Source organism: Symphalangus syndactylus, chromosome 5 (genome assembly GCF_028878055.3).
Source record: "Symphalangus syndactylus isolate Jambi chromosome 5, NHGRI_mSymSyn1-v2.1_pri, whole genome shotgun sequence".
In the NCBI taxonomy this organism is placed as follows: domain Eukaryota; kingdom Metazoa; phylum Chordata; class Mammalia; order Primates; family Hylobatidae; genus Symphalangus; species Symphalangus syndactylus.
In genome coordinates this window covers 134,666,202-134,693,433 of record NC_072427.2, presented here as the reverse complement: position 1 = coordinate 134,693,433, position 27,232 = coordinate 134,666,202, and the positions used below count along the sequence as shown (strand labels likewise).

Genomic DNA, 27,232 nt, shown 5'->3' with positions numbered 1-27,232 from the left:
AAGCATATATTAAATTAATCCTCCTCCTTACATCTAGATAGTAACTTTGGAAATATGATATGAAAAAGGAATTTAATAACTGTATCCATCTCCCTTTCTGTAATATAGAAATAATAGTGTCCTCATAATATGCTGGAGCATTAAAGAATTTCAGGCCGGGCGCGGTGGCTCACTCTTGTAATCCCAGCACTTTGGGAGGCCGAGGCGGGTGGATCACGAGGTCAGGAGATCGAGACCACGGTGAAACCCCGTCTCTACTAAAATTACAAAAAATTAGCCGGGCGTGGTGGCGGGCGCCTGTAGTCCCAGCTACTAGGAGAGGCTGAGGCAGGAGAATGGCGTGAACCCGGGAGGCGGAGCTTGCAGTGAGCCGAGATCGCGCCACTGCACTCCAGCCTGGGTGCCTGGGTGACAGAGCGAGACTCCGTCTCAAAAAAAAAAAAAAAAAGAATTTCAATATTGTTCTAAAAAGAGATATAAAAACTTGACAATAAGTTTTTCTGCGTCATAGTACACTGTGCTTGAGAAAGGATTTTTTTTTTTTTTTCCCCACGACGGGGTCTTGCTCTGTCGCCAGGCTGGAGTGCAATGGCACGATCTCGGCTCACCGCAACCTCTGCCTCCTGGGTACCAGAGATTCTCCTCAGCCTCCCGAGTAGCTGGGACTACAGGCGCGTGCTACCCCGCCCAGTTCATTTTTGTAATTCTAGTAGAGATGGAGTTTCACCATGTTGGCCAGAATGGTCTCTGTCTCTTGTCCTCGTGATCCACCCACCTCTGCCTCCCAAAGTGCTGGGATTATAGGCGTGAGCCACTGTGCCCAGCAGAGAAAGGATTTTAAAGCTAATTGCCTAGGCTGAATCCTGATTCTGTTATTTAGTGGCTATTACCTGTGTACCTATTTATGTCTCGGTTTCCTCATCTGTAAAATGAGGATACATACTGTACTGCAGTGGTTCTCAATCAAGGGTGATTCTCCTCACCCCTTCCCAGGGGATATTTGGCAAGGTCTGCAGACATGTTTGGCTATACCTTGTGGGCAGAGGTATGTGACTGGCATCGGTTGGGTAGATCAGGGATGCTGGTAAACAGCCTACAATGCGCAGTTCAGCCCCCACTACACAGAAACATTCAACCCAAAAGGTCAATAGTGTTGAGGTTAAGAAACACTACCTTATAGGATAGTTGGCATGATTTAGATAAGTTAACATCTATGAAGCACTTGGAACAGTAGGCACTACTTAAATGCTTACTGTTAGTAAACTACTTAGCTACCATGATGACCAGGCTATGTGCTAAGAGTTTTACATAATTTTCTCATTTAAACAACCCATATTGAAGAGGTATTGTTATCATCACTGTTTTATAGGTGAGGAAAATGAGAATTAGGAGTGATTAAGTAGTTAACTTGACTAAGATCACAGTTAATCAATGAAAAGGCCAGCACTCAAGTCCAGGTTTATATGACACCAAAACTCATGTTTTAAACACTACCTAAATTTGAGAGGTGACAGTGCGCTGGCAGTCCTCACAGCCCTCGCTTGCTCTTGGCGCCTCCTCTGCCTGTGCTCCCACTTTGGCGGCACTTGGGGAGCCCTTCAGCCCACTGCTGCACTGTGGGAGCCCCTTTCTGGGCTGGCCAAGGCGGGAGTTGGCTCCCTCAGCTTGCAGGGAGGTGTGGAGGGAGAGGCGCCAGCGGGAACCGGGGCTACGTGCGGCACTTGTGGGCCGGCTGGACTTCCGGGTGGGCGTGGGCTTGGCGGGCCACCCCCACTCGGAGCAGCCGGCCGGCCCTGCCGGCCCTGGGCAGTGAGGGGCTTAGCACCCAGGCCAGCCGCTGTGGAGGGTGTACTGGGTCCCCCAGCAGTGCCGACCCACTGGCACTGCGCTGGATTTCTCACCAGACCTTAGCTGCCTTCCCACGGGGCAGGGCTCGGGACCTGCAGCCTGCCATGCCTGAGCCTCCCATCCCCTCCATGGGCTCCTGCGCGGCCCGAGCCTCCCCGACGAGCGCCACCCTGGGCTCCACTGCGCCCAGTCCCATCAACCACCCAAGGGCTGAGGAGTGTGAGCTCGTGGCACGGGACTGGCAGGCAGCTCCACCTGCAGCCCGGGTGCGGGATCCACTGGGTGAAGCCAGCTGGGCTCCTGAGTCTGGTGGAGACGTGGAGAACCTTTATGTCTAGCTCAGGGATTGTAAGCACACCAATCGGCGCCCTGTGTCTAGCTTGAGGTTTGTGGATGCACCAATTGACACTGTGTCTGGCTGCTCTGGTGGGGCCTTGGAGAACCTTTGTGTCCATACTCCGTATCTAACTGATCTGATGGGGACGTGGAGGACTTTTATGTCTAGCTCAGGGATGGTAAATGCACCAATCAGCGCCCTGTCAAAACAGACCACTGGGCTCTACCAATCAGCAGGATGTGCATGGGGCCAGATAAGAGAATAAAAGCAGGCTGCCCGAGCTAGCAGTGGCAACCGGCTCGGGTCCCCTTCCACACTGTAGAAGCTTTGTTCTTTCGCTCTTTGCAATAAATCTTGCACTTGGGTCCACACTGCTTTTATGAGCTGTAACACTCACCGGGAAGGTCTGCAGCTTCACTCCTGAGCCAGCGAGACCCCGAGCCCACTGGGAGGAACGAACAACTCCCGACGTGCCGCCTTAGGAGCTGTAACGCTCACTGCGAAGGTCTGTAGCTTCACTCTTGAGCCGGCGAGACCACTAACCCACCGGAAGGAGGAAACTCCAAACACATTGGAACACGGGAAGGAACAAACTCCGGACATGCTGCCTTTAGAACTGTAACATTCACTGCGAGGGTCGGCGGCTTCATTCTTAAAGTCAGTGAGACCAAGAACCCACCAATTCCAGACACAAATTGACCCCTACATATGACATGTAAATTTGGAACTCTTTTTAAAGGAAAGCTACCTAAGTTTCCCAGTAAATTCATATGTTATGCTATCTCCAAGTAGCCTGAATCTGAATAATCCAGACCAAACTTTCATTTTCCTTCATTATTAAATAGAACTAATTCTATCAAAGTTTCCATTTTAGGGGTTGTTCCTTTTAAAATGGGCTTCCTTGTAAATGTCATATACATTGACATCCGTTACAACTTCTTCAGTTAAAACCTTAAAAAGATAATCATATTCTCAGGACAACAACAACAAACCGTGGCACATGTTGCAACAAAGAATTTTTGTCTCATCCAGAGGGAGGAGTGTAGATGATGTTGGAATTTAGGGACATTTATGATGTGTGGTAAGAATGACTTGGCAGATTGACTGAAATCTTTCAGGAATCATTAAGGAAGGAATCCCAGAAATAGAAGCACACTACAATAGTTAATTTTATTTGTTCAAGAGCTCATATTGCAAGCATTAAACCAAGCATAGGCTTTGATTCTGTGAGCCCAAATTCACATATTGAAGAAGATCAAAGTAAACTGCGATCCATGTACATGGATGAAAACTAAAGGCTCAGAGTTAATCACATTGTAGTTTTTAAATTTCTACAGCCTAGAGCTCAGTAGTCACAGGTCTTTTAGGTCCTTCTGGATGTCCCACAGGGTATCAGCACTTTTCTTGAGCTGAGCAACCTCATCATCCTTTAGCTTCTGGTTGATAACGCTGGTTAATCCCCGGGCATTGAGGATACATGGAAGGCTCAGGAAGACTTCATTCTCAATGCCATACATCCCCTACCAGAACAACAAAGCATCGAGATTAAGACATGAAACTGTGAGTAAAAATGATCAAAGACAGGAGGCTGAGGTGGGAGGATTGTTTGAGCCCAGGAATTTGAAGCTTCAGTGAGCTATGACAGTGGTACTACTCTCCAGCCTGGGTGACACAGCAAGAACTAATTTCTAAAGGGGGGAAAAAAGAGAATAATCAAAGGTCCGATGTTTCAACAGAAAGAATTATAGGAAACTTGATAGGCATGAACTCATTCCCTAATCTAATTTTCATCACTTACCGGTCCACATTTCCCCAATACTTATGTTTTGAATTCGGTTTTATACATAGAATATGCAAACATACACTATGAGAAAATTAGATATTGGTAAGTAACAAGTACTTATTTAATTATATACGTATTTTATTGAACACTGCTCTTCCATTTAAATACACTTTAATAAAGTTTGAAATATGAGTTTTCAAATTAAATTGCTTTTAACTGTGGTTCTTAATGGATTACTTTCTATGAAATTTTAAGTTGCTTAAAGACTTTTAGTTAGGAAGAAATTTCAGGTGGTAGCCAACCTACGAGGTCCTGGGTAACAGTTAGAGACCATTAAAAGGCAAGATGCTTGGAATACCCAAGAATTTCCAAAAAAAAAAAAAAAAAAAAAAAAAAAGAAAAAATACAATTTCCAAAACACTTTACCAGTTCGTGTGGGTAATTAATTTATTCACAGGGTCAATTTAACTACATAACTAATTATACTAAACATACCCTACTGTCAGGGTATGTTTTTAAACTTTTAATTTCAAAAATTTTGTACATACACAAAAGTAGATAGAATAAACAAATTCCTATATATGTACCCAAAGACTCAGTAATTACCCAATTATTGACACACTTGATTTACACTGACTTGTGGCAAATGAGTCAGTTGTCTTATGAAATATTTTAATATAATTTTAGTTTTGTTTAAAAAATCATTAATTTCTACCTGTTTTGTGCATTTGCTCCACAGCTTTTGAATTAAACTGTATTTGCTAAGGTATCAAGTGCTATATGAAAGGCAATCTAGAGTTTAGCACACCAACTTAAATGAAACTCTATTACACTTACTCAAATGATCAATACTTTAAGAATGTGCTAAGATTCAGAGTTAATATTTAATTTGCAAAATTATATAAAGAATGACAACAATCTATTGAGTGTCTTAGATTCTGTAAGTTTTCTGCCCTTGTTGTCCAAGACTTCTGTTGAAAAGTTTACATAAAACTTTGAGAGACAGAAATAACCTTGAACTATGATTTTATCTGGTCTGAGCCTCTTTAAATGAATCTTTTTGTAGAATACAATGCTAGAAATCATATTATATTTTGTGGTAGTTTGTCTTACCTTTACCATTGTTGACACGGGATGAATCCTGGATAGATTTTTCAACATGGATTCAATAAGATCAGCCACACTTAATCCAATAGCCCAGTTGGTATATCCTTTTAGCTTAATGACTTCATAGGCACTTAAAAAAATTATAAAAGACATCACTGAAATAAGACTCAATCATTATTGAAACCAGACCTGACTTTGACTACTGCTCTGTCTCTAACTAACTATAATCTTGGGCAAATTATTTACCCTTTATTGCCTTAGTGTTCCCTTCTTGAGTGTTAAATGAATTAATATATATGTAAAACGCTTAAAACTGTAAGCACTACACGGTAAACACTATATAAATGCTTGATAACTTTAGTTTATTGTATAAGTTAAGATTTATAAAGTCACTGTGGCAAAAATATACATTTTCCAATCATTGTAACAAATTTGTAAACATATTTCCAAACACATAAAATCAGGAAACAATAAAAGTGAAAGAACAAAATATATCTCAATTGTGAGGTCCCACTTGCCATTGTCACCTAACATAATCACCTAACTAATAAAAGGGATAACAGTATCTAAATTATTAAAATTGAACAAAATGATTCTCTATTTGAGACATCAGTTAGTCTTGTTATTAAAACTTAAACACTGTTAGCAATCAGCCAGCAAGTTTATTTATTTTGGGCAGTTATGAAACCAATAGTGTCTAAGTTTACTTTTCTAAATAAATCAACCTTATTTGTTGAGAGGTGGCAGTTTGAAGACTCTTCTCACTTGTTAATTCCACATTTTGCTCCTGTTACCTCTACAATGGTTTCTCTAGAGAAAATATTTACTTTCCCTAGGGAGACTGGCATAACAAGTTTGACCAGTGTAAAAGTCTTATCAGTTTCAAAAGACAACAGCTGCATAATTACTACATTAAGAGTTTATCTGAGCAGACAGCCATGGAAAATGTTTATAATTTTATTTAAGTAGAGTTGTAATTAATCATCTAAAGTCAAGCTCCCTTTCACTTACCTTTCAACCACCATCTTATGCACTTCCTTCCAATTTTCACTATCATTGTCAGTTCCCATTTCTGGATTCAACTCCTGGAGAGAAACACCTGCCACATTCACGCCACTCCACACAGCCACTGTTTAAAAAAAAAAAAAAAAAAAAAAAAGACATTGCAGATATTTCTTACATTATTTTAAAAAATATTTTCTTCTTTTAGTGCAATTTCACCTATGATGCAAATTACTGAATACCAACTGGAACTGCTCCAATAAGTGACTCTCCAGTAGATTCCAGTATAGTTCCCCCAAAAGGCTGACATTTGCCTTCAAATAGCAACATGTCTGACCTTTTAACTTTCAAGAATTTTAGTGCAAAGCAGAATTGCTGTGTCATAGTTACAGAGAAAATAAAATTCTTTGCTTCTCTCTAGGTGTGTGAAATCACATGGATTCTAGTTGGGGACTATGCTAAACTTTTGGTTTGAGGAATGTTTAACTTTTCTCCTCCACATTTTTCTAATATATGCTCCTTTATTCTAGAGTAAAGAAAAAAAATCCTAGAATAAGACCCAAATAAAGCGTAATTATAAAAGTGGGGTAAAAATTATAAATAAGGGTCTACTAAATTTAAGGGAGAAGAGTATCAGAAAGAACTACACAAAACAGGCCTTTGAACTGGACCTTAAAACCTAAGTTATATGTTCCTTGGAGACCTTTGGAGGAAAACATTGTAGACTCTGGAAATAGGAGCAAAAGTGTGGAATAGAATCTACTATGACTGAAACAGATACGAAGGAAAAAGCTATTTATAAGCTTTTATTACCTAACTCATTCCTCCTTCAGCAAACACAATGAATGTAATAGCTCTGCCTACTCAAAGGGCCTAGAAGCAAAGATATACCAGTAGCACAAACACACCTATGCCCTGATCCTGGTTTCTAACCACCATTCCTCACTAAAAGGAAACAGGGCTCATTAGGGGAACAGCTGATTCTAGTGCTGGGAAGGAGAAAGTTCAAAATGAGGCTGGTGCAACTTATTGTGCAAGACAGTGCTCAAAAATGATGGGACATGTTAAAAAAAAAGACATAAGAGTCAGTTTGAAAAGCCTGGGACAGGGCCACGTGCCGTGGCTCACGCCTGTAATCCCAGCACTTTGGGAGGCCGAGGCGGGCGGATCACAAGGTCAGGAGATCGAGACCATCCTGGCTAATACCGTGAAACCCTGTCTCTACTAAAAATACAAAAAATTAGCTGGGCGTGGTGGCGGGCGCCTGTAGTCCCAGCTACTGGGGAGGCTGAGGCAGGAGAATGGCGTGAACCCAGGAGGCGGAGCTTGCAGTGAGCCGAGATCTCTCCACGGCACTCCAGCTTGGGTGACAGAGCAAGACTCTGTCTCAAAAAAAATAAATAAATAAGAAAATAAAAGAAAAGAAAAGCCTGGGACAACTTGAGCATTACAAATGATAGTGACACAATATTTTGGGCATGAGATAAAAATCTGAGGCCACACTGATATCAACAAATGAATAAATAAAGAGGGAAGACGAAAAATTTGTCTTACAGTAGAATGCAACTAATACAGAATAAATGATGGAATTAGTAGATCATGTTTGACAACTATCATGGTAATTTATTCAACCACAAATCATTAATAGATGCTAAATTTAGCAGAGAAAAATTGATGAGGAGTCAGACATTTTCCTAGTCAGCATCAAAACATCTTCCCACAAATTACTCATAAATTACAAAGGAAAAGTAGTAACTTCACACAGAGTAACCTGGCAAAATACAACCTTAACTGAGTTATCACAGTGAGTGTCACCAACTGTTGGCCACACTGACATTACATGCCTTTGGATGTGATGCCATGAGAAAACTATAGGGTCATTTCTGTGGTATTTGCACCAAAAGTTCATAGCTCAACCTAATGATAAAGAAACAATCAGACGAGTCTAAAATGATTGGCATTCCACAAAATAACTCACCTGACTTTTCAAAAATGTCAAGATCATGAGAAACAGAGATAGACTGAGAAACTGTTCCAGATTGAAGGAGGCTAAGGAGATATAGTAGATGCAATGTGTGAGCCTAGAATGGATTCTGAATTAGGAAAAAAGCTTTAGAGGACACTATTGAGACAGTTGGTAACATGTGAATAATGGACTCTGGATTAGGTACTATTGTTTCAGGGTTACATTTCCTGATTTTGGTAAGTGTACTGTGGTTATGAAAAAGAAAATCTTTGTTTTGAAGAAATACACAGTAAAGAATTTATAGACAAAAAGGTGAGGGAATTGATTTATGATTAACGGATCAGGGTAAAGATAGATGACAGGTAGATAGACAGATAGAGAGATGACAGAGTAAATGATAAAGCAAAATGGAATAGAATAGAAAAGTAACTACTATTTTTGCAACTGTTTTTAAGTACATCAAAGTCTATAAAAATAAAATTTGAAATAAAATTCAAAATTCAAAATGGCAAAACCAATATCGTAAGTAATTTTTTCTTTTTTTTTCTTTACCACTTGAGTCGCCATGTTCCCCCAAAATCCATCCATGGCAGCTGCTGGGATGAATGCCAAGTTTTTCAGCCATAAGGTAGCGAAATCTAGCAGAATCCAGATTACATCCACTTCCAATCACGCGATGTTTGGGTAAGCCACTTAGTTTCCAAGTAACATATGTAAGAATGTCCACTAAAAATTTTGGAAATAACATATGTAAGTAAACCAAAACCAACTTTGACTGTTAGGCAGCTTGGGGTGCCCTGGCTTCCCTTTTCCCACTTCCCCATTCCCCAAATGAGATGTGGTCAGAAAGATGTAAATACTTTAACTTTTCATTGTTAGAGATAACAGGAATGAGAGAGACAAACTTTTAAGCCTTATATGAAGATTGCAAGACATGAAAATGCAATACTGTGCTTTTATATTTGCATTATTATGTGAAACAAGAATATATAAGAACCTTGCAGATTAATTAACTTAAAGTTGAAAAAAACGAAACAGGTTGAACCAGGTTGTCAGTTAAGTTTCCCTCAGTTGTAACATTCCATAATTATAATGATTGTCATCATAAACCAAGAAGGCTTTGATTACTAAACTACCAAATCTTGCTACCACAAATTTTTCTGGGCATGAGGTATTCTTCAGTAAACAATTGTGATAATACGTAGTATCAAAAATTTCTATTTAATAAAAGAACATCTATGTCAGAACCTTTGCTCCAGTGTGGCATAGCCTTAAAACCACAGAGATAAAACTTTTGCAGATCCAGATAGGATCACAGCACTTGCAGGCTAAGCTGTAAAAAGTAAAAAATGTGCACACAAGGAAGGTGAAGAGCTGAAAGTTAATCCTGCAGCCTCCACCCCCACACTAATCTGTAGACAATGGCTAAGATAATTCAAGGACATTTGGGACTGGATAACTTTTCCTTGCCAACTTTGATTCAGTGCAAGTGACTCCCTGGAAAATCCAGCTGTGAAGCTATCTGTAGAAAGTTGCATAATCATTTAGTGATGCCTGCCTGAGGCACAGGATGCAGTAACTTACTATGTGCTGGCTACTTGTCATTCCTATTCTACATCTACCTGGCACATATATATTTATGAGAAGTTTTATATATAAGACTGAACCATTTAATGAACTCCAGTCTTGGTTTGCAGAGAGTAAAAATATGGAAATAACCTCTTTCCTTCCTGGCTCTCAACTCTCAATACCCAAGATACTGTGGGGATTTCCCTAGCTCTTGTTTCTCTATGTAAATTGTGAGAGTTTCTTTACTATTTCTTTACTATTTAGTATTTATTTACTATTTCTTTACAGTTTCTTTACTGTTTTCTCAATGTACCTGCTATGCTCACCAACATGCAGTAATTTTGGTGGCAAACTATAGATAAAAGCAGTATATCAAATACAGCACGTTTTAGCTGTTAAAGCTAAAAAAGTGCATTCTTTCTAGTCAGAAGGCTTGTTCATTCTGTAGATGTTAAGTTAGCAAGGAAAGCCATTTTTAAGACAGAGCATTTGGTGTTAGCATATATTTGTCCATCAATTCAGTCTATTTCTATCTTTAAAGCAGAATTGTTTAATGGCTTTCTTATATGCTTCTTTTCAAAGTTGATCTGTTTCAATTCTGTATAATGAGATTTTCCAGAAAATAAAAGGTCAAATATGTTAAAATGTTTCTTACAAATTGAAACTATGTTCGAATGCTTCATTCTCCATCCCAGAATAATCTTTATAAAAAAGTTTTAAAAGCCTTTAGAATCTACAACCAAGCCAGATGAGGCAAAAACACGAAATTGCTTTACCTAAAACTCTTGTCACATTTTTTGAACATCTGGCCTGGGACAGAGGCCTTTGTTTTGCAAACACCACTATTTAGGGCCAGTAAAAGAAGACATGTAGCCGGGCGCGGTGGCTCACGCTTGTAATCCCAGCACTTTGGGAGGCCGAGGCGGGCGGATCACCAGGTCAGGAGATCGAGACCACGATGAAACCCCCTCTCTACTAAAAATACAAAAAATTAGCCGGGCGTGGTGGCGGGCGCCTGTAGTCCCAGCTACTCGGAGAGGCTGAGACAGGAGAATAGCGTGAACCCAGGAGGAGGAGCTTGCAGTGAGCCGAGATTGCGCCACTGCACTCCAGCCTGGGTGACAGAGCGAGACTCCATCTCAAAAAAAAAAAAAAAAAAAAAAAAAGAAGACATGTAAACTGCTTCTGTAAATGAATACTGGGGCTGATTTTAGTCCAAAACAACAACAAAAACAGCAGAACACTGAACTTAACAGAACTTAGACTTTAAGTTTTACAATAATACCTGGGTTGGAAACCACAATTATGATGCAATCAGGACTGTACTTGACGATCTGAGGAATAATGAATTTGAAGACATTAACATTTCTCTGCACCAGATTGAGCCGACTCTCCCCTTCTTGCTGACGGACTCCTGCAGTTACCACTACAATCTTGGAATTGGCGGTCACAGAATAATCTTTAAAAAGAAAGGCAAAAACAGGTATTTTAAATACAACTCTTCATTATAACATAACCTATATGACATGCTCTAAAAGCCTAATCATACATAAGCTTCTAGAACATATATGTGAATTAAGTTTTCTGTATTGTAAGGGCTTGAAGTTCAATGTTCCTATGGCTTCTTTTTTCTCCCTTGAGCTACACTGCAATAATCCAAACATCAAACTGCCTCAGAAAATAAAGGAAATAAAGATGACCCCAAAGTATGTTTTTGGCTATGAATTCGATGAATTGTCAGGAATAAAATGAAGTATAAACAGTGACTCCAATAGGTAGACATCAAAAAAAAAAAAAAAAAAAAAAAAAAACCCAAAACCAATCAATTTTAAGTTACTTTTATCTTAAAAAGTTAAAATTTTGGAAGGGAAGGAAGGCATTGAAATGTTTAGTTTTGTCTGGAAACTAAAACTTGGATTTCTAATACTCAGTATTTTTAGGAAGCTTATTTGCTTTTTAGCACTGCAAGTTTCCCCGGAGATTTTATCTTTTTCTTATGGAAGTGTGCCCTTTTTCGAAATATACGGATATTGCGATTTGATGTGATCATTTGACTCAGCTATGGATGATTCACATAATTAAACTGGGTTACAGTGTGGCTTTTGATGGTTGGTAATACTTTGTCAGGTTCCTCTCTCATAAAATGGCAGTAATTGTAGTCCCTACATTTCATAAGGTTGTTGCAAAGATGAAGATGAAATAATATGTGCAAAATGTTTCACACAGTACCCAGAATGTTACAAATTTATAAATAATAGCTATTATTTAGTTTCTTCAAGGCACTGAAATTACTTTGTACTGTGGGGAAAAGAGAGAGAGATCAGACTGTTACTGTGTCTATGTAAAAAGAAGTAGACATGAGAGACTCCATTTTGTCCTGTACTAAGAAAAATTCTTCTGCCTTGAGATGCTGTTAATCTGTAACCCTACCCCCAACCCTGTGCTCCCTGAAACATGTACTGTGTCACCTCAGGGTTAAACGGATTAAGGGCTGTGCAGGATGTGCTTTGTTAAACAAATGCTTGAAGGCAGCATGCTTGTTAAGAGTCATCACCACTCCCTAATCTCAAGTACCCAGAGACACAGTACACTGCGAGAAGGCTGCAGGGACCTCTGCCTAGGAAAGCCAGGTATTGTCCAAGGTTTCTCCCCATGTGAAAGTCTGAAATACGGCCTTGTGGGAAGGGAAAGACCTGACTGTCCCCCTAGCCAGACACCCGTAAAGGGTCTGTGCTGAGGAGGATTAGTAAAAGAGGAAGGCCTCTTTGCACTTGAGATAAGAGGAAGGCATTTGTCTCCTGCTCCTCCCTGGGCAATGGAATGTCTCAGTGTAAAATCAGTGTAATGGATTGTATATTCCATCTACTGAGATAGGAGAATACCACCTTAGGGCTGGAGGTGGGACATGCTGGCAGCAATACTGTTCTTTAAGGCATTGAGATGTTTATGTATATGCACATCAAAAGCACAGCACTTTTTTCTTTCTTTTTTTTTTTTTGAGACAGAGTCTCGCTGTCGCCCAGGCTGGAGTGCAATGGCACGATCTTGGCTCACTGCAAGCTCCACCTCCCGGGTTCACGCCATTCTCCTGCCTCAGCCTCCCCAGTAGCTGGGACTACAGGCGCCCGCCACCTGCCCAGCTAATTTTTTCTATTTTTAGTAGAGACAGGGTTTCACTGAGTTAGCCAGGATGGTCTCGATCTCCTGACCTCGTGATCCGCCCGCCTCGGCCTCCCAAAGTGCTGGGATTACAGGCGTGAGCCACCGCGCCCGGCCACAGCACTTTTTTCTTTACCTTGTTTATGATGCAGAGACATTTGTTCACGTTTTCCTGCCACATCCCCCTCTCCGAGAAACGCCCGATAATGATCAATAAATACTAAGAGAACTCAGAGACTGGTGCCAGTGCGGGTCCTCCGTATGCTGAGCGCCGGTTCCCTGGGCCCACTTTTCTATCTCTATACTTTGTTTCTGTGTCTCTTTCTTTTCTCAAGTCTCTCGTTCCACCCGATGAGAAACGCCCACAAGTGTGGAGGGGCAGGTCACCCCTTCATTGTACCAATACTTTTGGGGTCTAAAACATACCGGTTCTCAGATACATATAAACAAGCCACTATAATACAATAGCCCAAAATGTTACATATCAAATGTGTAGAAGGTACGTGGGAGAGGGTTAATAGAAGTGATACTTGAGTTTAACCTTGAGGATAAACTGGACCCAGAAGAAAGGAAACTGCCAACACCAGATTCAGCAGGATGGGAAGACTAATTTTATAACAGAGACTGAGGGAGGAGAGAAGGACGATGAGCCATGAGGAAATGCAGGTTATATCCAAATTGAGAGCTGTGCAGGCCCTGCTAGAGGTTTTAGAATACAGACAAAGGTTTATAACAAGATAAGAAATCTTTAAAGAAAAGAATGCATTCAAACTTTAATTTTAGGGAAAGCATCTGTTTTAGGATAAAGATAACTAGTGTGGCAGTTTGGAGTGTGGAATACATAACCATTTTCTACATATACTTCCAATGGGAAAATGTCAATTTGCTATGTGTACATTTTAGCAGTAGCAAGTGAGTTTCTAGAAATGGATGAAAGAAAATTGGCCTATAGAAGAAACGTGGAAAAATAACCCAAACAATGTGATAAATCCAATTTGTTATTTCCTGTTAGTGACATTAGTGATCATTTATGGCTAGCAAACTCATTTTAGGTAGCTGTCCATTAATAAGCGAATATAAAATATATGAGAAATAAAAAGTAGAATACAGTAGAGAAATAAGAGCTTTTTATAAAATGAGGAAAAAGGGGGAAACATTTTATAATTATGTAACAATTTTGCAATAATTTGAATTTACTAAACTACATTATAAATCTTATTAACAGTTATTGAAATAACTTCCAAAACTTCAACTTTTCCTACTTACAAATAAATCTATTATGCTGTAAGATGCATTCCAAATGTGTTTTGGGGGGCATGAAAAAAATATTAGCTCACTTTGGGCATTAAGTGAAATTACCTTTATCTGCCACAATTTTAGGTGTCTGAAGAAATAAGCTCCCATGCTGCAGATCCATCATTTCTCCTTTAAGCTTATCTTCCAAAACATCCACAAGAGCAAGTTCATCAGCCAGAGACTGTAAATGCAAAAACAGGCATTAGAACCCAAGCCACTCTAGGATGCCTCAGCTCACAATCTAACCTAAAGAAAGATCTTTAACATGGCTAAGCACCAAAGGTCTAAACATCTTGAGAATTTTACCATGGAGTTAGATACTCAATGAGGATTCAGTTCACATGATACAAACTATACTTTAAGAACATGTAGACTTAAAGATTCATTAGGAAACCAGCTTAGTTCAAGAGTAGGCCTACTGAATACAAGTCTATATTAAGGGGGAGGGAATGATGAAAACAAAAATACACTCAGGCCCAGAAACAACCTTGGGCAATGTGTCCATCCTTGAGGTCACCCCAATTTGGAGGCTTTCTGACAGGGTAGATTTGGCTTAAATTACCAAGAGTGTGTTTACTTTAGAGTAGGATTTGAAACCCAGGTTGAAGCTTGGAATCTTCAGGGTGGCTCTGATCCACTCAAATGTCTTGGTGAGGAAAGGAAGGGGAGTTTTACCGACAGAGGAATCTAGGATTGGGAGGTTTTTCATACGTAAACCACTCCAAATCTGTGCCTGAGACTTGCCCAGTCTCAGATTTCGTTTGTTTTCTATTCCAATTGTCATTCTCTGTCCCCCATTCAAAATACAATCTAAAGTAATGAATATACTATTTAATCTTGATCGGAGTCATAATGTTTTTTTTCTTTTTTTTTTGAGGCAGATTCTCGCTCTGTTGCCGAGGCTGGAGGGTAGTGGTGCAACCTCGGCTCACTGCAGCCTCCGCCCACTGCAATCTCCACCTCCCGGGTGCAAGTGATTTTCCAGCCTCAGCCTCCTGCGTAGCTGGGATTACAGGTACATGCCATCACACCTGGCTAATTTTTGTATTTTTAATAGAGATGGGGTTTTGCCATGTTGCCCAGGCTGGTATCGAACTCCTGACCTCAGTTGATCCACCCGCCCCGGCCTCCCAAAATGCTGGGATTACAGGCATGAGCCTGGCCTGGAATAGGCAGCGCTGGGCCTGGAATCATAATTTTTTAAATGTTCTCAGAATGTCTACATAAAAGTGAAAGAAAAAAAGGAAAAAAAAAGGTGGTTGGTCTACATGCATCTAAGCAACCATTCAGCTATGAAATTCCCTTATCTTTTTATAAAGTGGTTATTCCTCCTATTGAAACATCACCAGAGTCCTTCCTTTTAGTGTTTTTATGGCTATTAGCAAAAATACCAGCTAAGCAGAACATATCAATACTGGGGCCCACTTAAAAATGCTGATACAGTCATTCCTCAATATACGATATTCAAGGGATTGGTTCTAGGACCCCTGAGTGTACCAAAATCTGGGCATAATCAAGTATACAGAAAGGACAGTATTCACCGGATGCAAAAGACTCTCTATATATGTGGGTTTCGCATCCCCTCAATAATGTATTTTCAATATACTTTTGGTTGAAAAAAAAAAATCTGCCTGTAAGTGAACCGGCCTATGTTGTTCAAGGGTCACCCTCTTCTAAGAATAGTAGTGTGATCAGCTACACAGGTGAGGGTATTAATGGAGGGGGCTGCGCGGAGCAGGTAAGTAACTGGAGTTCCGGAAGCACTTTGAAGAATAACGTGGAGTAACACAGGCAGCAGGGACCACCAGAGGGAGATGCAGCAAAGAGCTGGGAGACAGCCAGTAAGAAAAGTTGACCTACTTAGCTTGTTAGATTAAGCAAGTCTTGCTCCCTGGAAGACAATGAATAAACACTGTCCTCTGTTGCTAAAATCTAAGTGGCTGCCTGGTCTCATGAAGTGAGTTACAGTGGGGTTGCTTGTGAGGGTTTCTCTAAGACTGAAGCCTCCTGATGACCGAATGTGTCCTTAGCTCTCAGCAACCAAATTACTTGCACATTTTTGAAATGACCATTCTGTGAGCTGGGGATCACGTACAAAACATTTCCTCATTTCCATGTATATCAAATACTGGCATTAATTTTTATCCATTTTTCCTTAAACACGTTTTGACACCTTTAAAGCTGCTTTTGTTCTTTGCAAGCTCTGATAAGAACACACAAAATTCTCATTTGTATTTTTTAAGTCCTAAATTAATGCAACATAACTTAATAGTAGCTATAATGGTTCTATTAAGGTACTGAGCACTGGGAATATCACTCTTATTTTAGTAACATCACATGTGTGCTGCTGAAATCAACAGGGCGAAACAATGTAGTGCTTAAGTAGAAAAGGATGTCACAGGATGTCAGATCCTGTCTCTCTGTTTCAGTGGGTGTAGAGAATTGCCTGAGAAGTGCATACTCGGCTGAAAAGGAAGGAAGAGATCCAACACTTAAATAATAATAATTGTAACACTGAATTTAGCTGCATCTGCAGCACTGAATATCCCCCAAATGGAGAGGCGTGATGTATGACTAAGTACTGGTGCTATTGTTTGGCTTAAATAAATCTCCCTCTGTATTCACATATTTTATACAATGAATTTACCATATATATATTTCACTTAAGTTGTAACTATGTTTAAAATGTTTGAAACGGCAAGGTTTAGATTAACTGCGAAAGCAGTATTCTCATTATGGATCAGGGTCACTTAGATATCAAGAATACCACTGTTGAAAGCTTGCTTAATATATCACTAAAATGGCTTTTAAAAACGTATTTATTTTTACTCTACTCCTGTGACAGACTTAAAAAAAAAGGCTTTTAATCTAAAATCCTGTGTGGACCAGACACAGCCATATATTCTGCCTCTTTCTCCTCCCAAGTAATAAATTACTACCACCAGTGCCTTAATATTTGATGGTTTCATTTTTATATCCAAGTGTTGGCCAGGCGTGGTGGCTCACGCATGTAATCCCAGCATTTTGGGGGGCCAAGGCAGGCAGATCACCTGAGGTCAGGAGTTTGGGAACAGCCTGGCCAACATAGTAAAACCCCGTCTCTACTAAAAATACAAAAATTAGCTGGGCATGGTGGCATGCACCTGTAATCCCAGCTACTCAGGAGGCTGAGGCAGGAGAATCACTTGAATCCGAGAGGCAGAGGTTGCAGTGAGCAGAGATTGTGCCACTGTGCTCCAGCCTGGGTGACAGTAAGACTCTCTCTCAAGAGAAAAATATATATATATATATATAGATATATATATATATAGATATATAGATATATATCTCCAAGTGTTTAGTATGCATAAAATTTTGTGGGAGGAAAAGGTATAACTTTTCTCAAATAATTAACTAAATGGATAAGTGCCATTTATTCAATAGTCTGTGTTTCTTCCCCTCTGAAATGCTACTTCTACATTATTATTAAATACTATTTGAGCATGTTTCTGGCTGAAATACCAAACATGGCTTGTAGAAATACCAAATTTTCATTTTGTTTTACTTTTAAGCCCAGTCTTGCACTGCAAAACTACTTTGCAATTTGTTGTTGTACCTACCTTGCTCCTCCTAATAGCTTTGTTATATACTGTGTTTGTCCACAAGAACTACAGTTGACCGAAGCAAGGATAAACACTCAAACCAAAGACAGACTTAGAAGCTAAGGATTTATGATAATCTTGCCCCAAAGCTCTTCATGACCCTTACAACATGATGAGTTCGACATTCAGATCCTCCTCTTGGTAGTTAAAATGCAGAGTCTGAGATGGATAATGGGGTAAAAGTAAAGTCTGGCAGTAGAAGATATAAAAAAATCAGAAGCCATGACCAAAGTTTGACAAAATATGAGTGCAGCTTACAAGTAATAGCAGGAGTATTCATTTATTTATCATGTAAGTGCCTGGCATTATCCTACTACTCAGGTATACAGTTATGATAAAGTCTCTGCTGCCATGGAATGTATCAGGAAGGAAATAGGAATTAAACAAACAACAAATCAGGCTAATCTCTGAAGCAGAAGTGCTCTGAAGGGCATAAGGCAAGGAGATGTTGAAGCTACTGGGAAGGAAGTTTACTTTATATGGGAAGGCAGAGAAGGCCTGCCTGCAAAGGCATGCATTTGCAGTAAGATCTGAATGATAAGAAGGGGTCAACCCTGTGGCCTAGGGAAGAACATTCCAGGTGAAGGGAAACACAAGTAAAAGAGTTTAAGCAAAAATGAGATTGGCATTTGGGAGGCTGAAAGCAAATGGAAGAGACGAAGTCAGAGATGGTACCATCACGTTGCACTGGCAGGTCTGCTGCCTTGGTGTGTATGGTGCCCCTGGAGTTGTGTGCTCCATTGCTTTGCTCTGAGAAACAGGCAGGGAGGGATTTGTGAGGCCTCATGGGATTTTATGTATGTGTGTAGCATGTGTGCACTGTAAAATGACTGGAGAGTTTTAAGTAGGGGAGCCACTAGTTTTACGAAAGCTCTCTACGGTTATTATATAAGAAATGGGCTGCAGAGAGTGGGCAAAAGTAGAAGCCAAAATTAATCAAGTCTTCATATGGTGGCTAATGCATGTCCCTCCTCAACCTCTCCGATGCTATACTTTTATTTAACTTCTGGGGGCAAAGTACACCATCTATGAGCTCAAAAAGGCCAGATCTGGCACTTACTATCTGTGTGATCTTAGGTGTTTGGTTTTTGTTTTTTTCAACCACATGATATAGATGACAATATCCTCTGACAGGTTACAGAAAGGAATAAATGAAGTAATATACAAACACCAACATGCAGAGTTATTTTCCTTTCTCTGTTAAGCTAGTGGGATTTCTAATCTTTACCATGTATTAACACAATTTTGAACCACTTTTATTTTTAACCATTAAAATAATATTTAGACATTCTTAAGTGGTAAAATCATCTTTCAACAAGTCAGTCATTCTTTCCCGTATTTATTTTTTCAAAAATATTCTTTGTTAGATAGTCTCCACATAATTTCTAAGGCCATGTACTCCATTTTGCAAAAGATAAAGGGGAAAGAACGCTAGATTGAAAAACAGAAATCATAGTCTCTGAATCTGAAGATTCCAACTGTGGTAGCAGCAGGGGCTATTCTCTCAAGCCCTTGAGTTGAGCCAAAGTGTTATATAACTCCAGGCACAGTCTCAATTAAATTATTTACTGAAGAGAATTTAAAATTTATGATTACAACATCATAGAGGTACTTCTTATAGGATCATGATAGCTCGGATATAGTTTCCTGAAAGGCTCAGATTTTGAGATTAACAGAAGGTAAGAAAAATCTCTAGCTAGTATTTAATGAATACATTTATTTTTTTCTAAATGCCTAAATAGTAGCATTGAATAAAAAGAAAATCGAAAAGTCACTACGGTGAAGAGTTCAGAGCCCTGGGTTCAAAATACAGCTCCACCACTGCCAGATGTGAGACTGTGGACAGGCTCTTTAAGCATCAGCCATCTCATCCAACAGCAAGTATATGAACAGTTCCTATCTCCTAAGGTTGTTTAAAATATTTTATCTTTGAACATGACACATACTCAATGTCTTTTTCAAAACGATGTAAGCTGGAGTACTTTTTGTTTTTATTGGCATGAACAGTGAACATGAAATTGTAGTCACTTCAATTCCCTGTAATCTAGGGAGCTGCCATCCTAAATGATAGTTACCTAGTCAACTGAAACTACCTAGAGGGAAATGCAAAAGGATAGGGAGCTGCTATCCTAAATGAGAGAAACTAGCTAGAAGCAAATGCAAAAGGATAAAACATTCATGGGTGTGCACTACGATTTTTAGTTTATTTTTTTGATAACTATTTCTCAGCAAAGACTCAGTTTGCTGCTTTAGAATTTAAATTTTGAAAAAAGAAATGTGCTTGGTTAGGGGTTATTCAGGCAGCCTTTACATATGATACAAAGGGACAGTGTGTTCTCCTGAAGGCAAGGCAGCATTTTTGTTGTTGTTCTTACATTTAAGGCAGCCATCAGAAGAAATAAGGAATCCATTCAGTGAGATAAATAAGAAAAGGGCTTCTTTCCTCAAAAGTCTTCGAGAACTAAAGAAAGCTTAACCGTGGTTTGAACTACAAAGGATACATATGAGGTAAGACAAAAAGCCTATGGAGGTATATAAGAAAAATTGAAGTGGAAGGTGATAACAGTATGGTATTAGTGTTAAATCTCCTGATGTTGATAATTGCACTGATGATCTCAGAATATGTCCTATTCTTAGGAAATGTACTCTAAAACAGGGGTCCCCAACACCCAGGTCACGAGCCAGTACTGAATCTAGAGAATCTAGCTAATGCCTGATGATCTGAACTGGAACAATTTCATCCCGAAACTATCCCCTCATACCACATCTGTGGAAAAATTGTCTCCCACAAAACTGGTTCCCTAGTGCCAGAAAGGTTGGGGACTGCTGCTCTAAAGGACTTAGAAGTAAAGGGCATAATATCTGCAATTTATTCTCAAATGGTTCCAGCCATCTACAGATAGATATAGACATATGTCATGGACATCTATGTATCTATTTCTATAGATCTCTATATCTAATCTACCTATGAACATACACATATATACACACATATGTGTGTATATATGTATATATGGTGAGAGAGTATAAATAACAAAATATTAAGAATTGGTAAATGTAGGTGAAGTGTTTATGAAAGTTTTATTTTTTTACCATTCTTACAAATTTTCTGTAAATCTGAAATCATTTCAAAATGAAACCATTAGGTAAAAGTTTCAGGGGCATAATAGAATATTCCCACAACCTCACAAAGCCATGCATGGCACAGATTACTTATTAATTAAAGGAGGGAAAGGGATCTTTGCAGTGGAGAAGGCTTGCTGTGACCACTTGAACCAGGGGATTAAGTTCAGCAGTAATGAGACAAGTTGAACAACATGTGTTTCCTGATGGTCTGCACAAAGCAGGACATGACATTACCTAGTTCCAATCCCACCCAAAAAATTCAACCCGAGCTGAATTACAAGAAAACATCAGAGAGACAAATTGAGGGACATTCTACAGAACTCACCTGGATGCTAGAAAAATGTCAATGATACAGGAAAGAAAGGTTGAGTAACAGTTCCAGATTAAAGAATGAAGAGACATGACAAGTATATGAAACACATGATCTTGGACTGAGGTGAAAACAGCTATAAACGGCATGATTTTGACAACATGGAGAATTTTAAATGTTAATAGTGTACACTGGATGATAGTATTGCATCAGTGTTAAATTCTCTAAGTGTAGTAACTATTATGGTCACATAGGGAGAATATAATTCTTTTAGGAGATACATGCTTAAATATTTGAAAGTGAAGTGGAATTACATCTACAACTTCAAATTGCTCAGGAAAAAAAGAAATCTTTTAAACATATAATAAATTTCCAAAGTGCCCAAAGAAACTGTGTACACATGCTGAATTTCTTGAAATGTACCTTTCCCAGAATGCTGATAGCACATGCCATACCAACTTGTCCAACACCCACTACAGTGATCTTATTGTTTGGAACTGTTGCCTCTTCTTCCGCAACTGGTGCAATGAGTTTTTCCTTAAGAGTTGCCATTTTGCGCTGCAAGGAAAGAATCAAAACATTACACATATATCTGCATATGAAATCCAAATAGAAATCATCCTTAAAATGTTACTGTTGCAATTTTGAACTCAAGTACAACTTAAAATGAACCTAATGATATTCTAGAAAGCAGAATATATTTTAAAGAACCACGAGACCCGCCGGCTGGGCATGGTGGCTCATGCCTGTAATCCCAACACTTTGGGAGGCAGAGGCGGGCGGACCATGAGGTCAAGAGATTGAGACCATCCTGGCCAACATGGTGAAACCCCGTCTCTACTAAAAAAACGAAAATTAGCTGGGCATGGTGGTGCACGCCTGTAGTCCTAACTACTTGGGAGGCTAAGGAAGGAGAATCACTTGAACCCAGGAAGTGGAGGTTGCAGTGAGCTGAGCTCACACCACTGCACCCCAGCCTGGCGACAGAGCGAGATTCCGTCTCAAAAGAAAAAAAAAAAACAACAACCATGAGACCCATTTAATGGAAGAATTCATTAAGGTAAAAACTTTCATGAAGCCCATTAGAATTGGATTTCTTCCTTCAGCCTATGATTTCATGTGAGTATTTAGTAGGTTGTTAATATTTCTGGCTAAAAAACTGAACATTTATGTTTAAATTAGCTAATTTGTTTGTTTCCCCAATGAAGAATGTATATGTAACTATGTAAACTAAGTTTGGGTCTAGTATTAACTCATATTTAAGCTTGGATAAAAAGAATAAATGGCCAATTATGAACATAATTTCTACTACTAATGGTTATCATCATTCTTGGAAGATAGGGACTGACTGTTCTACTGTCTCACATAAAATGTGTTACAGTGTACTGGACATAGAATGCATACTTAATACATAGTGACAATAAAATGGTAATGAATAATTTTTATTCAAAGTCTGCAAAAATACCAACCTGAATTCCTTTTAGGGCACCTAAGGAGCTTCTTGGAAAGTAGATAGACACTTAATACATTGTCCTTTCAGGGGATCACATTAGGAGATTATCAGTCTCTGAAACAGTTTCTGTCTAACCATCCAAACTAAAGACTCCCAAAATGTAAGAAAAAAAAAAAAAAAAAAAACTGGCCGGGCACGATGGCTCACACCTGTAATCCCAGCACTTTGGGAGACCCAGGCGGGTGGATCACAAGGTCAGGAGTTCAAGACCAGCCTGGCCAAGATGGTGAAATCCCAACTCTACCAAAAATACAAAAAATTAGCTGGGCGAGGTGGCAGGCGCCTATAGTCCCAGCTACTCAGGAGAAGGAGGAAGGAGAATCATTTGAACCTGGAGGGTGGAGGTTGCAGTGAGCCGAGATCGTGCCACTGCACTCCAGCCTGGGTGACAGAGTGAAACTCCATCTCAAAAAAAAAAAAAAAAAAAACTGAAACCTGTTGGAAAATGAATGATCTGTACAGTAACACCAAATGTATTTGTGCCATCAGATAACCAGATGTGTTTTCTAGATAACTGAATAAAACAGCAAAAACTTATTGAAATAAACATCAATTCCATGGCAATTTATAGTATACTAAATATGTGCCACTCTGTCTTCTTGAACAGAGAATAGATGGCAAATAAGCCTTTTCTTCATAATTATTACTTATAATTGTAGTAACCCATTGTAATGTCCATCATTTTCACTTGTTTTTTACTTTTTATGTCAGACTCTGTCGCATCTGAGGCCACCATACCAGTCTCAAACTGTACCAGTGCTTCCCAGTCTAGTTTTTAATTCTAATCTGCAATGGACTAAGCAATAAGCCTAGTCTATTAACTGTATATGTAAAGTAAGAGTTAGCAGGACTCTAAGTTGGAATAAAGTATCTGAATTTGGAGACAACTGTGTAACAACTATTTTGTCTTATAGCTACTTTTTTTCCAAAAAATATTTCCTCCCATCTGTAAGGATCAATTAAAGAGATTCTTTCGCCTTTACAGATCACATTTACAGTTTCCTAGTGGATGTTAAAGAGAGAAGAAAGATGCAGTGTTGTGCAAGTGCCTCCACAAATAGATGACCTTAAAATGAAACAAATTCAACATGGCCTGTATTTTAAACAGGCTCAGAAGACAGAATGCTGTATCTCTTCGTGAAGGAAGACACACATGAATAGTTGTTCTGCACTTAAGTTTATTTTTGTTAGATGGTCTGTTTACGATCATTTTGGTATACAGGGGGCCCAGGAAGCAGTGGAAAATGAAAATCCAGAAACAGTGGCTATATAAATACAGATTCGTTGTTCTGATAGACCTTTTAATTTAGAAAACTTCAGGAAGTACAATTTAAAGGCTCGAGCCAGATTTTCTTTCAGATTATTTCTGGAGAAAGTGCTTTTCTTTAATATTTCCTTAAAAGGAGTTTTAAGAAATGAGAAGAAAATGGTCTGCATGATATACAGGCCTCTGCCAACATCAGAGCAAAGGCTGTAAGGAACAAGAACGACAACCGGTAAAAATCTCTGAGTCTTGGTCCCTTATGTCTCCTCAGTGCTGTGGATATAAATCATTAGATATAAACGAGTGCCTTAATTTCAGGAACAAAGATCTTCTTTGCAGAATCTTTCTCACCGTCATCTTTTAAAAATTCAGGTTTTGCTTTTGAATTCCTCCCCTCCCCCCATTCCCCAGGCCCTTACTGCAGCTTGTACTGCTCCCGGTGCGCAGAAACCATCTCTTCCTCAGGGCACCGGCAGCAAAGAACAGCAGATCACGAGGGCAGGCAGAAGCTAGAGATCTCCCCCAGTAAGGTCTATGGGGACAAGTCTAGGACTTCCTTACTCGGAGCACCCAAGGCTGGTAAAGTAAACGAAGCACCTAAGCATCAAGAAAAGAGGCCCTGCAGGAAAGAACTGGCGCATAGCTCCTGGAAAGACCGTGAGAGCCGGACAAAAATAAGTGCAGCGCCAAACGTGCTGGTCATCTAGGTGCCTTTCTCCTCAACCCAGCGAGTGCAAGAGCATTTCTCTATTACCGTGGCAGTATATTCAAATACTCGAGGTAAAGATCGTCCAGCCTTCATAGGCCACCTGGTTCCGTCCCCCTCCCCCAGCTACTCGGGCACGTGTCCCGACTCCCGCCAGCAGGCCGTGGGGGTGATGTGGCCGCCATGAACCCACCAAGGACAAGCAGGGCCTGGTTTTAGCTGCAAATGCAACAAGTCTCTCCCCTGAGCCGCAGCTGCTACCCTCCGCCTTCTGCTCCTCCGCCAGGGCACGGCCCGCCCTGCGCCCCAAACTGAGAGGCAGAGTCACGGCCCAAGGCCGGATGCTCAGAGCTAAAGGCCGCGGAGGACAGATGTGCTTCTTCCTCCTTCCCGCGTCTCCCCACACAAGTACCCCCCCGCACATCCCACCAGGCTTGAATGTGAGCCAGGATTCAGGGTCCTGAGCCGAAACCTACCAGGAGAGCGAAGGCTCTGGAGACCTCTGTAACAGTCGTGTGGAGAAGACAATGTCAGCTGCGTGCGTCTCCTCGGGCGCCGGCTCTGCAAGGAGGGAGGAGGGGCGGGGCCCCACAACCACCGCAGCCTCTTAAGTTTCTCCATTGTGATTGGAAATCCGAGTACCGCCTACCCCTCCCCTCGGCTCGCTCAATCCCCTTCAAGGACAAGGGCTCAAGTGTGCACACTCCCTCCCCCACCCTCCAGATGAGGAGTTTCCCTTCCAGAAGCCCCCGCTCTCAGCTGGTCTCACAACTCGCAGGCTCTTCAATGTGGAGGTCACGTTATTTCTAAAACTTGCCCATCCCCGACTCTTCTGGACTTTAACGCTCTTGTTCGATTAGATTTAGTACAAATAGAAATAAATTTCTTTTTTTTTTTTTTTGAGTCAGAGTCTCGCTCTGTCGCCCAGGTTGGAGTGCAGTGGCGCTATCTCGGCTCACTGCAAGCTCCGCCTCCCGGGCTCACGACATTCTCCTGCCTCAGCCTCCCGAGTAGCTGGGACTACAGGCGCCCGCCACCTCGCCCGGCTAATTTTTTGTATTTTTAGTAGCGACGGGGTTTCACCCTGTTCGCCAGGATGGTCTCGATCTCCTGACCTCGTGATCCACCCGCCTCGGCCTCCCAAAGTGCTGGGATTACAGGCGTGAGCCACCGCGCCCGGCCAGAAATAAATTTCTATGTTGCATTTCAGTTAGACTTTAAAGGACTTAAAAAAATACATCTGAATTTAGATCATCTCCGTTTTAAAGTTCATTTGATGAAAATGACTTTTTTCAGCCTGTTTCAACAAACACGCAATAATTGCTTACTCGTTGCCTGACAAGACCAGTGAGCCTTTGTCCTTGCCTTCTGAAGTTTCCCTACAATTCCACCTGATCTCAAGGTCAGGCTTTGCCCTCTAGAGGAAATTGTGGGACCACTAAGTGAGATGCACTTTCTTTTTTAGTCCCTAATCGACTCCAAAGCTAGATGTTATCGTTCATTCTGTCTTCAACACTCAGCCAGTGTTTGGTAGCTAAATATAGCATTGATGAATAAATGAATGAATGATAAATTGGAGGAATTCTGAAGAGTCTGGCTTCAGTTCTGTTTTCTTATAATTAAAATGCTTTCAAATACAGCCATCTCACAAACTCCCCATATGTGAAAAGAAGTGTTTTTTTTTGTAAATGCATATTTCTTGTATATGACCACTAATACTATAATTATTGCTTCAGTTTATTCTCAGTGCTATACATTGGTAAAAAACATAAATATAAGACTATGCCCTTTGAGGTGTTCCTAGTCCATTGGAGATAGACAAGTAGGCAACCTATTTCAATTACAATGTGATAAGTGGCAACAGAAATTTGGTTAAAGTACAATAAAAATTCAGAGTAAAGAATCACTAAGAGAAGGGTTTGTTGAGAAAAATTCATAAGCCTCAACCTCTCCTAGCATAAATCATTCAGCTAGTGGGGACTTTGACTGAAGATACAGTCCAATTACAAATTAAAATGTGATGGTGAGGAAAAGAGCTTGGAGGATAATCTCAAAAGTATTACATTAACCCTAAATCCAAGTTTGAAGCAAGAATAGCCAAGTCAGCCTAGCAAGATATCTAGAAGCCACCCTAGATTTCTTTTCCACCTACTTTGCAAGTCAGATATTTAGACTTTACTTCTAAATATCTTTCCACTTATTCCTCTTCTTGCCACCCCCATTACTGTGTAACTTTGGAGATGAGGTAGGAAAAAATGAAAAGAGGTATCTATTTCCTTCCTCTACCCTCATTTGCATTCCTTGCCACAAGGTGTTCTAATCTGATGGAACAAAGTGAATGCTCTAGTATGTAACTCTAAATGTCAGGAGAGCAAACTACCACTCTCAAACAGTTGAGAATTATATACCCTGGCAAGTCATCTTTTATGTGTAAAACACAATTTTATATATACAATGATCCAGAAAATATATTCCCCATACCATTCTATTTTGAAAAAAATTATTGGGAAACTATATGCCAACATATTGAAAAATAAGCAAAATTAGGAATCCAAGAAAGGAGGGAATTATGGCATAAAAATACAGGCAATGATGGCTGAACCAA

The 27,232-nt window shown here is 40.0% G+C and overlaps 2 protein-coding genes across 4 annotated transcripts in view; one reads left to right on the top strand and one right to left on the bottom strand.

Annotated features, from left to right (window-relative positions):
- SPX (spexin hormone) overlaps positions 1-27,232 on the top strand; it is a 245,495-nt gene that overhangs the window by 103,864 nt on the left and 114,399 nt on the right. The window lies entirely within an intron of this gene.
- LDHB (lactate dehydrogenase B) lies at positions 3,331-25,246 on the bottom strand. Of its 3 annotated transcripts, XM_055280411.2 has the most exons (8): positions 25,104-25,246; positions 21,568-21,702; positions 14,131-14,248; positions 10,898-11,071; positions 8,596-8,769; positions 6,087-6,204; positions 5,082-5,205; positions 3,331-3,705 (listed from the first exon to the last, which is right to left on the bottom strand). In XM_055280411.2, exons 2-8 carry the CDS (start codon positions 21,694-21,696, stop codon positions 3,538-3,540), a joined length of 1,005 nt encoding a protein of 334 aa, XP_055136386.1. In that variant the 5' UTR covers positions 21,697-21,702; positions 25,104-25,246; the 3' UTR covers positions 3,331-3,537. The 3 variants fall into 3 exon arrangements, with proteins under 3 accessions (XP_055136386.1, XP_055136388.1, XP_055136387.1); XM_055280413.2 differs by lacking the exon at positions 5,082-5,205 and having other exon boundaries at positions 25,104-25,236; XM_055280412.2 differs by lacking the exon at positions 10,898-11,071 and having other exon boundaries at positions 25,104-25,236.